The sequence below is a fragment of the Manis javanica genome, chromosome 16 (genome assembly GCF_040802235.1).
Source record: "Manis javanica isolate MJ-LG chromosome 16, MJ_LKY, whole genome shotgun sequence".
NCBI classification, from domain to species: Eukaryota; Metazoa; Chordata; class Mammalia; order Pholidota; family Manidae; genus Manis; species Manis javanica.
Window position 1 is genome coordinate 56,398,217 of NC_133171.1, and position 13,448 is coordinate 56,411,664.

At 39.3% G+C, this 13,448-nt stretch overlaps 1 protein-coding gene across 4 annotated transcripts in view; it reads right to left on the reverse strand.

Moving 5' to 3' along the window:
* Positions 1–110: 110 nt before the first annotated feature.
* Positions 111–13,448, reverse strand: part of BLTP3A (bridge-like lipid transfer protein family member 3A) — a 63,450-nt gene continuing 50,112 nt past the window's right edge. For 2 of the 4 annotated variants that reach the window (XM_037000732.2, XM_037000735.2), the window contains 7 exons: positions 9,775–9,971; positions 8,288–8,445; positions 8,053–8,203; positions 6,091–6,353; positions 5,544–5,652; positions 5,313–5,419; positions 111–4,909 (listed from right to left, as the gene is read on the reverse strand). In XM_037000732.2, the coding sequence (XP_036856627.2) occupies positions 4,784–4,909; positions 5,313–5,419; positions 5,544–5,652; positions 6,091–6,353; positions 8,053–8,203; positions 8,288–8,445; positions 9,775–9,971 (1,111 nt within the window). In that variant the 3' untranslated portion in view covers positions 111–4,783. The remainder of the gene's footprint in view (positions 4,910–5,312; positions 5,420–5,543; positions 5,653–6,090; positions 6,354–8,052; positions 8,204–8,287; positions 8,446–9,774; positions 9,972–13,448) is intronic. The other 2 variants (XM_037000734.2, XM_037000733.2) reach the window with 2 other exon arrangements.

Consider the following 13,448-nt stretch of genomic DNA (forward strand, 5'->3'; position numbering starts at 1 on the left):
TTTTCTACTAGAACCATTTAAACTTTTTCTCACAAACAAGTACTAAAGCACTTAAAAATAATGTAAAAGCCCTTATATTCCAGATTCCTATAAAGATATACCAAAACCAATACTGCTTAATAAGTTTAATTTTCTTTTTTCAGGTGGTTCACAGAACCAGTACAACTCAAGGTTTGATTAGATATTGCAACATTAAAATTTCCCAATACTGATCATATTCCAGTTCATCAGATATATTCTCACTGTATTCCTCAATAGAGGGGAATGAAGGGATCTTTTATTGACAGGGATTAGCAGTAATAAGGCTACTGTTCATAATTGGCAATCCCCAAGAATTCTTTCCTCTGTATCATTCAGTGTCACAAGGAGAAGGGTTTTGAAGCTATTTTCTTTTAAAGCTTTCCTGAGCATGTATGAGTAAAAATTCCAATTCTGTTTAGCACCCTGAGTGGGGAAACAGCTTAAACTCACAAAGTTGGGCAAATCTGACTTAGTAGCTTACATTAAAACTCATGGCTTTAAATGTACTTAGCCAGTAGAGAAGTCACTTCAGTGAAGCATTCCACAAATAAATGCTGTAAGACTCAGACTAAAACTTGACCAAAAACCAATGAACTAGAAGAAAAAAAAAAAAATTCTCTCAGCTCTAACAGGTATTTTTTCTTAATGGTTATAGGAACTCTACCTATTGCAATTTGAAATATTGGATAAGGCTGAAACTTAAAAATAACAAGGGAGAAAGACAATAGCCCAAGTCTGGCCACTTAGCATACCCCCCCTCCCCCAGTTTAAACTTATCCAAGAGTGTTTCCCCTTGTGTCCGTTAGGAAATGGGGGAAATAATCCCCACTCAACAATAGCTATTATCCGTACCTACCCAGAGGTGAACAGGAATATTCCTATTCTAGCAGAAGGCAGGGATAGATCCAGGTGAAGGCTATAGAGCCCGAAAGGATAGCATATCACACCAGCTTATCTTGATACAATGACTATGGTTAAACTGTAAGGCAATGAGCAATAACACAGCTCATGCAGTTCTCAAATAACCAGATGTCATTCTACTAGCTTATGCAGCAATGTTCAGTTATTTTGTGATGTTACTATAACTGACTTTGGAAATTTAGGCAAGTAGTAAGTGAATTAAACAAGAAGGAAAAAAACCCTTAGTGTAAAAAGCCCTTAGTGTAAAGGCTTTCCCATACCACTATGGCAATACTGCAAACTACCTTCTTTCCTCTACCCACCTGAACTAGCCTTAAGGGGAAACTAATGTAAATGGGTTAAATGAAAGCATTTAAGTTATGGGGTATGTGAACAGTAGCGTTTACTTTTTCTATACTCGTACACAGGAACCATTCCTTTCAGAACCATGAAAAGGGTACATAAAAGTTGAGGCCCATAGCAAAATGAGAGTCAGATTAAACAAACAGAAAAAGCAGCTATCACAAGAATAGAACCCACTCCTTCTGTCTTAAGTCAAAGAAACTAGGTTAATTATTTCAGTAAGTTGAAAACAATTTGAGATTGATAACTATTCTTACAGCTCAGCCAAGAAAGATTTAAACTAGTCCATATGCACTAAAGTATATCTCCCATATATCAATGTAAACAGGAATTCTAGATAGTCCCAGATGATAGATAGTTGTAAATGCTCACAGCTGAAATGGTGATGTGCAGTGTCTCAAGTCTTTGAGGGATAGTGGTGCTATCGCTCCATTTTCTTGAGGTATTGATATTTCTTGTTCACAGTCTTAGAGCTCCAAGGCAGACATTACTATTTTTTCCTTTCATTTTTCTCCTTTACACATTATCTTAAGAAGGACTATCAATCAATTTGCATTTCGTTTTGAAAAAGACTTCCTTCCCGCAATGAATAGTAGTAAAAAATTACACAAGATAATTTTTACTAAAGTTTCAATGGACAATGACCCCTACCATGTTTCCTGAGGGAGGATTTCAAGACACAATGGCCAAAGCTACCACATAAGGGAAGTCAAATTCTATGGCTCCATTTATTACAGGGACAAGAGCCCCAGAGAGCGCTGATATCTGACCGAGCTTTGGCCAGTAAAGGGGCTAGCTTTGCTGCTGGCTGGGTTTGTTTCTCTTGTGTCCCACCAAGCAATCCCCATTACATATCTTTGCAGGAAGGGAGCCAGTGATAGGGCAGGCGGGAAGGAGAGGAAGGGAAGAGAACCAGAATGTGATTTTAAGCCAATTCAGGTGAGCCTAAGGTTGAATAATTCTACTTTACAGATATTAGATTTCCCTTCTCCCTGCTCCAAGTACATTAGAAATGCCATACTTGAGAGGACCAGTGGTCCAGTTTGTTCAACATTCTGCCTTTGAAAGAAGCACTAAGGGGAACTTTGTGAAGGGACGCCTTTACCCTCTCAGTTGTATTTCACAAATAGCCCTACTTTTCTATAATTCCTTTTGGGAGGCCATCATACAGGGATTCCTTTTAAACCTGCACCCTTACATAGTTTCTGCCCAGCACCACTTCCTGCATAATGTGTTCCTTAAATTTCTGATTTGCTATGAGAAGTGCTTTCTTTGTTATCAAAGGATATGAGACAGAGCCCTAGATCTCGTACTTCAGGACCAGGTGATTATGTCCTTCCTCTTGACTGGATATGTAATCTAACACTATCCTCAGCTCTCAAACTTCCCAAAATTGGAGCCCACATTTTAAAGATATGCCCTTCCCTTATGCGGAAGTATCTCCATTCTGATAATTTTTGCTGTTATCTAGATCTTTTCCGCCCTTCACCATGTATTTTGTAAATAAGGTCACTGGAAGTGCATAGATAATTTGAGATATTACCATTGTTTTGTAGGAGGTCCTGTTTTCTGTGTTTTCTCCATGTGCCCTTCCTGATGATATAGTTGGGCTTCTGGCCACAGGAGCACATTGACCCCTCCTCCCTCTCAGCAATGTGTAGGTTTCTTTCCTGAGTTCTGACCAGCCCACTGCCTCATCAGTTGCTAATTCTCCCATAAATGGACTGCTTTACACTTACCAAAACCAAACCTCACCTGTCATTTTCCTGAGTATTCACAGCCCAGTCTGTGACCCTTCTGCAGTTTTGTCTTTTTTTTTTGAAAGTTTCTTTTGATTTACCTTTCACTGCCTGGAAGTAGTGACATTTGGTTGCATTGTAATGTCCTACTTTCAGGTTATTTACAAAAATCTTAAGATTAAATTCAGCATCAACCAGTAGGAAACTTCCCCTTTTAACATTCTCTCCAGAAAGATGTTTATTCTAAGGTCCCTAAATTGTTTTCCAAGCATAACAAAATATTCCCATAATTTCAGAGTAACTAGTGTTTTTTAAATTGCCTTAGTGAAGAACCTTGACAAAAAGTTCTTTAAAAATCTGAACAAATTAGATCTTGTTCCTCCTTGAGTGTGTTTTTTTTTAAACCTCAAAAAACTAAAATATATAAGTCAAGCATGATTTCCCATAAAGGAAACCACTTTATCTTTCCTTCAATAGGTCATATGTGATCAAGACTTTAGTGACACCACTAAATCACTATTTTACCATTTTGTCAATTCCAGGTGAGTTAGATGATAAACTTCAGTCCAACCAACATAGCTTGAAGTATATCACACAACAGTTTGGATGAAGGTAGAGTGTTGGGGGAAAATTAGGTAGGAAAGAAAAAAGGCAGAGGCAAAAAAAAACCTAGCTAAATTGAAGGGGTTTTTGGTTTTTTTACTCAAATCAAAATTACATGATTTAAAAAAGCCACAGTGAAAGAGGGGGGTGAGAGGCCACTGGCTGAGATGTTTACATTCGAGTTTAAAACACATATTCAGCTCCCAAACCACCATGTACTAAGGAGAATGCTGGTGGAAAGTCATATTGCTGGGAAAGCAGAATGTGCCAGGGACCCCAGAGAGAGAGAGAAGAAACCTCTCGTGCCGCTGTAGACAAGAGACAAGGCTTTAGGCAGGCAATAGGAGGCTCAGAACCAAGCTCCCCTACTGATCCCTACCACATCATGCCTTCAACCTAGCCCAGAGTCAATTTCTTTTTCTTGATTTAAATTTCAAAATAAATTGTGTCACAGAAGGGAAAGATGATACAACTGAGCCACTACTGTTATTTACTTCCTGTGACAGCATCACAATGATGAAAGTATAACAGAAAGGAAGCTTAACCCTGAAAAATCTGATTGTGATATCAGCCAAGATGATATGAGCTTGGTTCCCTTTCCAAAATAGACAGCATCCAGGTCTCCTTTATTCTCATGCCTCTCCTGGCTCTCGCCTTGTTGGCTAGTTCCTGTTCCACTCCACAACCATGGCCAAAGTTTAGGCCAAGGATTTTCAGGTCTGTTACAGGAAGCTCAGGGACGGAGAATCTTTGGTGGCTCTGTGGGTGATGGGAAGGCAAATACTTTCCCTTGTTTAGGCTGTAGAGGAAGCAAATGTCTTTGTCATGAAACCAGGTAGTGAAATGGCCCTACAGTGTTTAAAAGATTCCACCTAGTAGGCAGAGGGCCAAAAGGCTTTATCCAGGCAAGACACGATGCTCAAGCCACATACAAAGCTGCCCCCAGTTTCCTGGAACGTGGTTATGCTTTGTCCTTTCTTCCATCCAAGTTAGAATGCCTAGTAAGAAAGGACACCACAAGGAGTGAGTTGAGCACTGTCCAGTCCTTCTGGCATCCTTAGCAGACTTCTTCAGCACTGGATGGTGCCTTCTATCATAGGTGGTGCTATTGCTGGTGATCTCCTTGATCCTTAGCACAGATGGCTAAGCCATTACTATCAGAGCTCAAAGAGGGGGTTATATTTCCTGATTTCCTGAAGAAGTCTGTCTTTATCCTGGTTGGCACTGACCAATGCTTGTTTAGTTTCTTTAAGTTCCTTTTGTAGGGCAGGCAGTTCTTTCACCTGAGAAACAATAAGCAATTCACAGTTAAGGAATTAGGCAACACACCCTTCCAAAAGAGCCAGTAGGGAACAGGTGGAAGAATTCAAGCAGAAAAATTTTAAAGTTTGGCTCAATAATCAAGAAAACCCAACTAGATCTTTCCTAAGAGCCTAATCCTCTCTTCATAGTTCATCAGTTCCAGGAACAGCAACAGGCAGAATATGTGACCAGCAACCATTCACTTTCCGCTCCTAACTAACATCCTCTATTCAGCATTTCCAGAAGCTGCTGCTAGGTGACAGGAGCCCAAACCACCCAGGTATACACAGCACAAGCAACTTTTTCAACCCTCTGGGTTTACCAGCTTTGCAATTACAGCCCCTAAGGGTTTATGGAAGAGGAACTGTGCGGTTAGGTCCTCACCTGCTGTCCAAAAGCCTCCCCTGTGGGCACCAGAAACACCTGTTCTTTTGGGGGCCGCTGCTTCTCACTTTTAGGTACTTCCGCTGATGGTCTGTCCTGGGCAGCAGCTGGAAAAAAAGTAAAGTTTCTAAACAATGTACTGCTGCCAACATGCAGACAATTCCTAGTTGTCACCTATTCCTTTACAGGAGAAGAAAAACAGAAGCCAGGAGGCCGATATGCCCAACTCACCACCTATATGGAACACACCATCATCACTCCTTGTTACCACAATATGCTCCATGGCCAGAATGATGGGGATAGGTCCTGGAGATGTCGGATAGATGGGAGGGGTATCATCCTGCAAGAAAAAGGGAAACCACGTGATGACCCTAACCAGCTCAGAGCAATTTAAGCAATGACCCATTCTACTATTCAGCTTGAAGCACTTTTATATTATTGTTTATCCATACATTCTTTCAAGATATGAGAGGCACAACTGAGTCTGTCCTATTCTAGAGATGGTGAAACTGAGGATCAGACATCCTAATGAGCTTTTACATAGTCAGGCTGCATGCCAAAGAGAAGGTTAGGTCTAGAGACAAGGTCTCCTCGCTTGAACCCAGGACTTTTTCACAACAACACACATTTATGCACTACTACATCGACAAGGCAGCTAATACGCATTTGCTCACTTGATCTTCAGGTTTTACAGTGACAAGAGAAGAAGTTAACAGCTGTCACTGCTACAATTCCTTGCCTGACAAAATCTAGGGTAAAAACCAAAAGTTCCTCTCACCTTTAGGGTGATCCTGGAGTTCAGAAGCTCAATCTTCATGGGAACTACCACTGGGATCTCCTCATCTTCCAAGAAGGGCCCCAGGCCTTTGAGCACTGAAGTAAGCAGCTCAATATCACACCCACGAAGCAAGAAATGCAGGAAGCCATTCTGTATGGCCAGCGGGGAATGAACAGCTGCACTGGGCCCCACCTCAAAGCGAAGGCCCACAGCCGGGCTGATATGGCCAATTTTTAAAACTGAGGTTTCCTGAAAGCTTGTACCTTTGAGAAGACAAAGACAGAAGAAAAACATATTAATATTGACTGTTCTAAGCACTTTACATATATTTAATAATCAAAACAATCCTATGCCAAAAGTATTATCATGCCTATCTTGGAGATGAAGGAACAAGGCACAGAGAATAACCTGCCCAAGTTACACAACGTATAAATAGCAAGGATAAGATGTGAACACAGGCAGCAAAGACCCTGGGCTTAGCTACTTTGCTATAATGCTTCTCACAGTTGAAGGAAGGTTAAGGACCAATAAAAAGCTGGTCCAACTATGAATCTGAGGCACTGGGCTAACTGCCAAGGAAAACCCCTTAAAACACAGGACCCTCAATTCTGCTAAATTTAAACAACTCTTCCTTTCTCCAAGTCTTGGTCTCCTTATCACTCTCTGATAAAGCCAAGCAGGATCTATGCTAATCTCAAAACTCCATAAAGAATAATCTCAGGTGTAAGAATATGGATATGGAACAATTTACATACTTACATAATTACAAATTGTTACAGCCATTTGGGAAAATAAATTGGCCTTATCTAGCAAAGTTAAAGCTATACCTACCCTAATGACCTAGAAATTATATCCTCAGTATAACCCTGGAGAAACTCTCCAGCATATATACCACGAGAACATGTGCATGTTTAAGGCAACCCTATTTGAAATTGTAAAAAAAGTGGCAATAACCCAAATGCCTATTCAGAATAGACTAAAGATGTAAACAGAGTAATGGGTGCAAGGGATATTTTGGGGGTGATGGTTGCACAACTGTGTAAATTTACTAAAATTTACTGAATTGTGAACACTTATGAGTGAATTTCACAGTACGCAAATTATACCTCAATAAAGCTATTTTCTAAAAAGCAGAAAGTATATTTGTACAATAGAACATTATACAGTAGTGAAAAATTTGAATTATAGCTAACTCAACTACATAGAATAATTTGAAGAATATCATGTTACTTGAAAGAAGCAAATCACAAAGGAATATAAACTATTAATTTCATTTAGAAAAACCCAAAACCTACAAAGCTAAATAATACATTGATACAAACACATGTGCAAGAACTGTAAATTAAAGCAAGACAATGGTAAACACAAAGATTCAGGATAGTGATTCCCTATGACAGGTGAGAGCAGAGGAAGATTTAGAAGGGGGCTCCTGGACTTCAGAGTTAATGAATGGTACTGTTCTATTGATCAACCTAGCAGGTGAGTACATGGGTTCATTGTATTATTATTCTATATATTACATATGTTTTATAGGTATTCTTTAGTATGTACTTAATATTTTTAAATATTTTTAATGAAGCATGTAGCAAGCATAAGGCCAGATTTTTCCTGTCATCTTTTAAAGTATAAATATCAGTGGATTGAATCTGAATGGCAGATATCCCCTGATCAGATATAGTTGATGTTAGCAGCCACACAAATGAAGAAGTGGACACTGGCCTCATGTACAAGCTTATGAAGCACCTGGGAAGTGAAGATGGAGAATAGCCTACTGAATGCAAAGCCCCAGAAAGAGCTCTGGGAGGCTCCTGGCAAGAAGGAGGTTCATTGGAGTTCTTCCTCCCCATAATGGCTACTGAAAAGCACCAAATGTCTGCCCTAGAAGCACAGTGACAGCAGAAAGAAGCTATGACTACTCTAGATAAATTCCACCAACTCTCCTGGAATGGCCACCATCCTCACCTGGGCACTGTCCATGCAAAAACTTCCAGAGTCCCACGGTGCCCAGCTGCTGAAGGGTCAGTTCCTCAGCTTGCAGGGCCACAGTCAGGTCCTCACCACGTACCTCAATCCCAAAAGACACCTCATTCACCGTCAGGACCAGAACAGAGACCTGTAAAAGGAAACTCTATTAGCTAAGTCCCAAGCTTCCAGCCTAGAGCCCACTCTCCACAGAGAAGAAAGTAGAGCAGCTGACCGAGTGAAGACTCAGATCTCCTTCACTGGGTGAGACTGAACTGTTGGCCTCTGGTGAACCCTGGCCATAACTATCCACAACAGGGCTCCCTTGAACACCAGCATTGTCCACAACATTTGGAAGAGATCCTGGTGGAAGAGATTCTGGACCAGACTCTGCTTAAGAAAGAAGACAAAGGAGTTTGAGAAGTCAAAGAATTCTGTTCAAATCTAATCTCTAAAACAATGATAAATATAAAAACAAAGTAAAACAGTTATGACACTTATGAGACAAATGAAAATTTGAAATCTAAGTAGATATCTGATGAATTTAAGGAATTGTTAATTTCTAAAAGTGTGATTTGAATGTAATTACACTAAACTATAGTTAAAAATGACTAGGATGGTAAATTTTATGTGTTTTTTACCACAATTTAAATTTTTTAAAAATATTTTAAAAGTCTGTATCTTCTAGAGATGATGAAAATATTTATGAATAAAATGATATGTTTGGGATTTGCTTCAAAATAATAGGAAAAACGGAAGTGGACAGGAATATATATGAAATAAGAATAGCCATGAGTACTTAACGTTTGAAGGTAGGTAATGGGTATTTGAGGGCTCATTATTTGACTGTATTTTTATATATACTTGAAATTTTTGATAAGAAGTAAAAAATAACAATAACAAAACAAACAAGGGTACATACTACCCAGCTTAAAAAAGAAGACATTCTCTTTTTATTTTATTTTCATTTACTCTTCAAGGACCATTTAAAAAGTTTCCATTTCAACTGGGAAGAATAGGTGGGAAGGGAGGGATAAGGGGGAAAAAGGGGCATTACGATTAGCACACAATGTGGGGGGGGCACGGAGAAGGCTGTATAACACAGAAGACAAGTAGTGATTCTGTATCATCTTACTAAGCTGATGGACAGTGACTGTAATGGAGTACGTGGTGGGGACTTGCTAATGGGGGGAGTCTAGTAACCATAATGTCGCTCATGTAATTGTACATTAACGTTACCAAAAAAAAAAAAAAAACAGGTAAAAAAAATTTCCATTTCAATAAACTGAAAGAACCAGTGTAACTTCCATTGGTGATTGATCTAATTCCTAAAAGTTACTCATTTATCATAGACAAAAAGTATATAGTTATTTTCCAACTATAAAATACACAGGCAAAAAACAGACAACAAACACACACATACACCACTGACACCAGCCACAAAAGTAATCCTACTGCCACAGCTACATGACTGCAAGACTAGCACTCTCTCCTTTGGTCTGAGTCTTCTTCTATGATAAAGGTCAATTTATCATAGACCAATAAAACAGAAGATGTGAGGATAAAGCCAGAGCCACAGACTTCTCTCTTTTTTGGGTTTTAGTTAAGAAAAGGTCTATTTTATCAAATCTCAACTCCTTTTGCATCCTGCCAGTCTGAATACAAGCAGCAGAAAGAATCCTCTGGACTTCTACAACTTCGCCTGGCTCCGCTTCCACATACCAGACTCCAAAAGCATCACGAAGCTATCACTGCCATCACTATCCACTGAAATCCGGTCTTCAGGGCCACCATTATCTGATGAGACACCATCAAATGACTGCTGAGATACTGTCCTCTTCACTGAGAAAAATCGGAGTCGGGCAGCACCTCCACTCACTGGGGCTGCCAACCCCTCATCTATCTTAGCCATGGGCTCCCTGTTTAAAAAACAAAAATTAAAAATGTGGCTTAGGAAACATGTTGTTCATCCCCCAATACCCATTCCTTTCAGCCCACCCAGATAGTTACTGTATAAATAAAGTTTGATGTCAGCTATTACCCACTATAAAGGAGTCACATCATTTTTCAACTGCTAGCCTTTCTGAATTCTCATATTTCAGCATGTCAAATTGCAAAAGCAGTCCTTCCATATTAACATTAACTGTCAAGGTTATTTGAGGCCATCCCATATACAGAAGAGATCAAATACCTACAGACCCAGATGCTAATGAATGGCATCTGTAGCCACATTTTCCACAAGTATCTACTAAATAACGTCTGCACTCAAACAGGTATACCATACTGGCATTGGGCAGGGTGGGAGAGTGAATAAAATGATGAATAAGATATCACCTGTCCTCAAAGAATTTATAATCTATCAGGAGAGAGGAGACTTCTATATAAATAACATCATATGAGAGCAAGTCACACACACCATAAAAGAGGGACAGAGGCACAAGCCAAAGGTTAGGCAATATCAAAGGGGGCAAAGGATGAGATGGGAATCAAGAATGGCTTTGTGGAAGGCAATGGCATTTAAGGTGGTCCTGGAAGGGAAGAGGGCATTCTCTGGGGAAGAAACAGCATGAGCAAAGGCATGGAGCCAGAAAACAAAAATTACCTTTGGAGACTAGGAAGCAGGTCAACCCAATGGAAGCATAGGTTTTATTAGGGGGGAGCAATGGAAGAAAAAGAGGCATAACACAGTGAGAAGAAATCTTTAAAGACTTTAATCCTACCCTCCCACTTTACAGATGAAGAAACTGACTCAAGATCACAGCTAAGGGTGGAATTAAGAAAAACCCAAGTCTCTTCACTTCTTGCAAAGTGTTTTTCTCACTTGACCACATGGGTTACAGCCAGATTACAGAAAACTCTGGATTAAAGATTATATATGAAAATGCTCTTAAGACTGAAAAGTGCAGAGGGTATATGGGAAATCTCTGTATCTTCTGCTCTATATTGTTATGAACCTAAATAAATAAAGCCTATTTTAAAAACCTGTAAAGTGTCAGATGGATATATTATACTTGATTATTCTACATTAAGAAGTTCAAACTATATTCAAGGGGTATAAGGAGAAAGCCTGAAAGTTTTAGAGTAGGAAAATGACAAGATCAGTCCTATGTTTTAGGAAGTCTGAGCTGGCATTTTCAAACAAGCTGGAGAGGAAAAAAACTCCAAAGAGATCAATTAATAGTCTACTAAAACAATCCACATGTGGGAACAGAAAGGAAAAACTGATGTTCAACTCCCTAAAGCAGTGTTCTCAAAGTGTCATCCTGATAGAAGCATCAGTATCAAAGGAAACTTGTTAGAAATGCAAATTCTTAGGCCCTATCTCAGACCTACTGATGAAGAACTCTGGGGGTAGGGCTCAGGAATCTGCATTTCAACAAGCCCTCCAGGTGATTCTGAAGCAAGCTTATGTTTGAGAACCACTGCTCTAGGAATTATGGTCAGAACCTAACAAATGACTGCAAGAGGGCAAGCTAAAATGTAGAGCCTGAACAAGCAAGAAAATGATGCTACCTAAGTAAGAAAGAACTGGTCTGGGGAGGGACAAGGAATTCAGTTTTACATATGTGAGCCTCCAGGCACCCCTGGGAGATCCATGTGGAGCTGTGTGCAGTAGTTTTAAATGAAGAGCAGGGGAGGAGAGGGAAGTCATGACGGAAAATATATATAGCAGCAGGGAGGAGATAGACAAAATAACCTAGACAGAAAGTATTAAAAAACACCCACTGATATAACCTGTAAGTTTGGCAAATGCATCAAGAACCTTAAAAAATGTTTGTAATGTTTGAACCAGTAATTCTACTTCTAGTTTTTTATTCTAAAGATTTAGATATGCATAGAGTATGTATACAAAAATAAGGACACTTAACCTTACTTTTAACCAAAATTGAAATCTTTACTAAAGATCTTTTTAGGTCTTTAAAAAACTGAAAATAGCCTAAATGACACCCTCCTAATAGTGGGATGGATGAATAAATTATGACACATCCACTTGCTAGAATACAACAGAGCAATTAAAAATTATGTAATCAAATACCTAATGAATGGGAAACTTCATAATAAAACATTAAGTGAGTGAAACTGGAAATTTTCTATATTATACAGAAATAATATAATCCTATTATTGTAAAAACAGTATATATGTATACTCATAAGCACTCACATGGATATGCAAATATATGTATAAAAATTGGAAGAAAATAGATCCAAATGTAAATCGTAGTTATCTCTGGATAGTGTCATTGCAAGTGACTTTTATGTTTTCCTCTTTATTCTATCATTTGTCAACAAAATGACCACAAATCATGTTTATAATTTAAATAATAAAAATGATAAAACTGATCAGAGAATGGACAGCCTAGTGCTGTGGAACAGTTACATTTAGAGAATAAAAGGAAGGCAATGCCAAGGAAAAAGAAAAGACTCCTGACAAGTGTGGGTAACTGAGCAGGGTTACAAATGCTCCAAATAAACTGATCAACAAAGTTAACTGCCACAGAGTCCAAGAGAAGGAGGACTGAGAAAAGGCCAGCGGCCTGGGCAATTAGTTAGGAAGTCAAGGGTGGTGTTTAAAGAAGAGCTTGCATCACACACCTTTCTGTTCTCTTTTTCACCTCTCCTCTTTTCCCATCTCCCTTACTCTTCTCCACTTAGAAAAGGCAGCACATTCGGTGATTGGGAGTTCAGGCTTTTGAATCCTCACACCACCACTCACAAGCTGTGTCATCTTGAGCAAGTTTCTTACCTCTCTGAGCCTGAGTGATACTAGTACCTGCCTTACAGGGTTGTTACAAGAATTCAATTAATTAATATTGTAGGTATTTGGGGTAGTGCCTGACACATAGAAAGCACTCAGTAAATCTGCATAGTATTATATCAATTATTCCTTTATGTTTTCCTTTCTCCTTCCTGTAGCCTATCTATGACTAGCAGATACTAGCACACTTGTGGGCACTGCTTAGAGAATGACTTAACACAGTCTGCTTATACAAAAGCTCAGAAGCCACTGATCTTCACACCATGGTCCCCAAACCACAAAATGTCCCAGCCAAGATTTCCCATACTCTTCATTTTCTTTCCTAAAACCATGTGGCACCCATGGAAAAATCCACACTCTTCTGATTGTATTTCTGTGTTTTCCTACTTACTCCCTACTGTATCTCCAGTGCCTGACACTGAGTGTGGCACACAGCAAGGGCTCAAACTGAAAAAATATTTACTGAATGGAAGAAATTTTTTCTTGCCAACTCTGGCAGACATTGATAAGATAGACCAGAAAGAGCAAGTCCAAAGCCCCGGCTTGTCTATTTACAAGGCACAGGACCCATGGACTCATCCTCTCTGAAGCCTCAGTTTCCTCAGCCATAAACTGGAGATACAAGTATCTGTAGCTACCT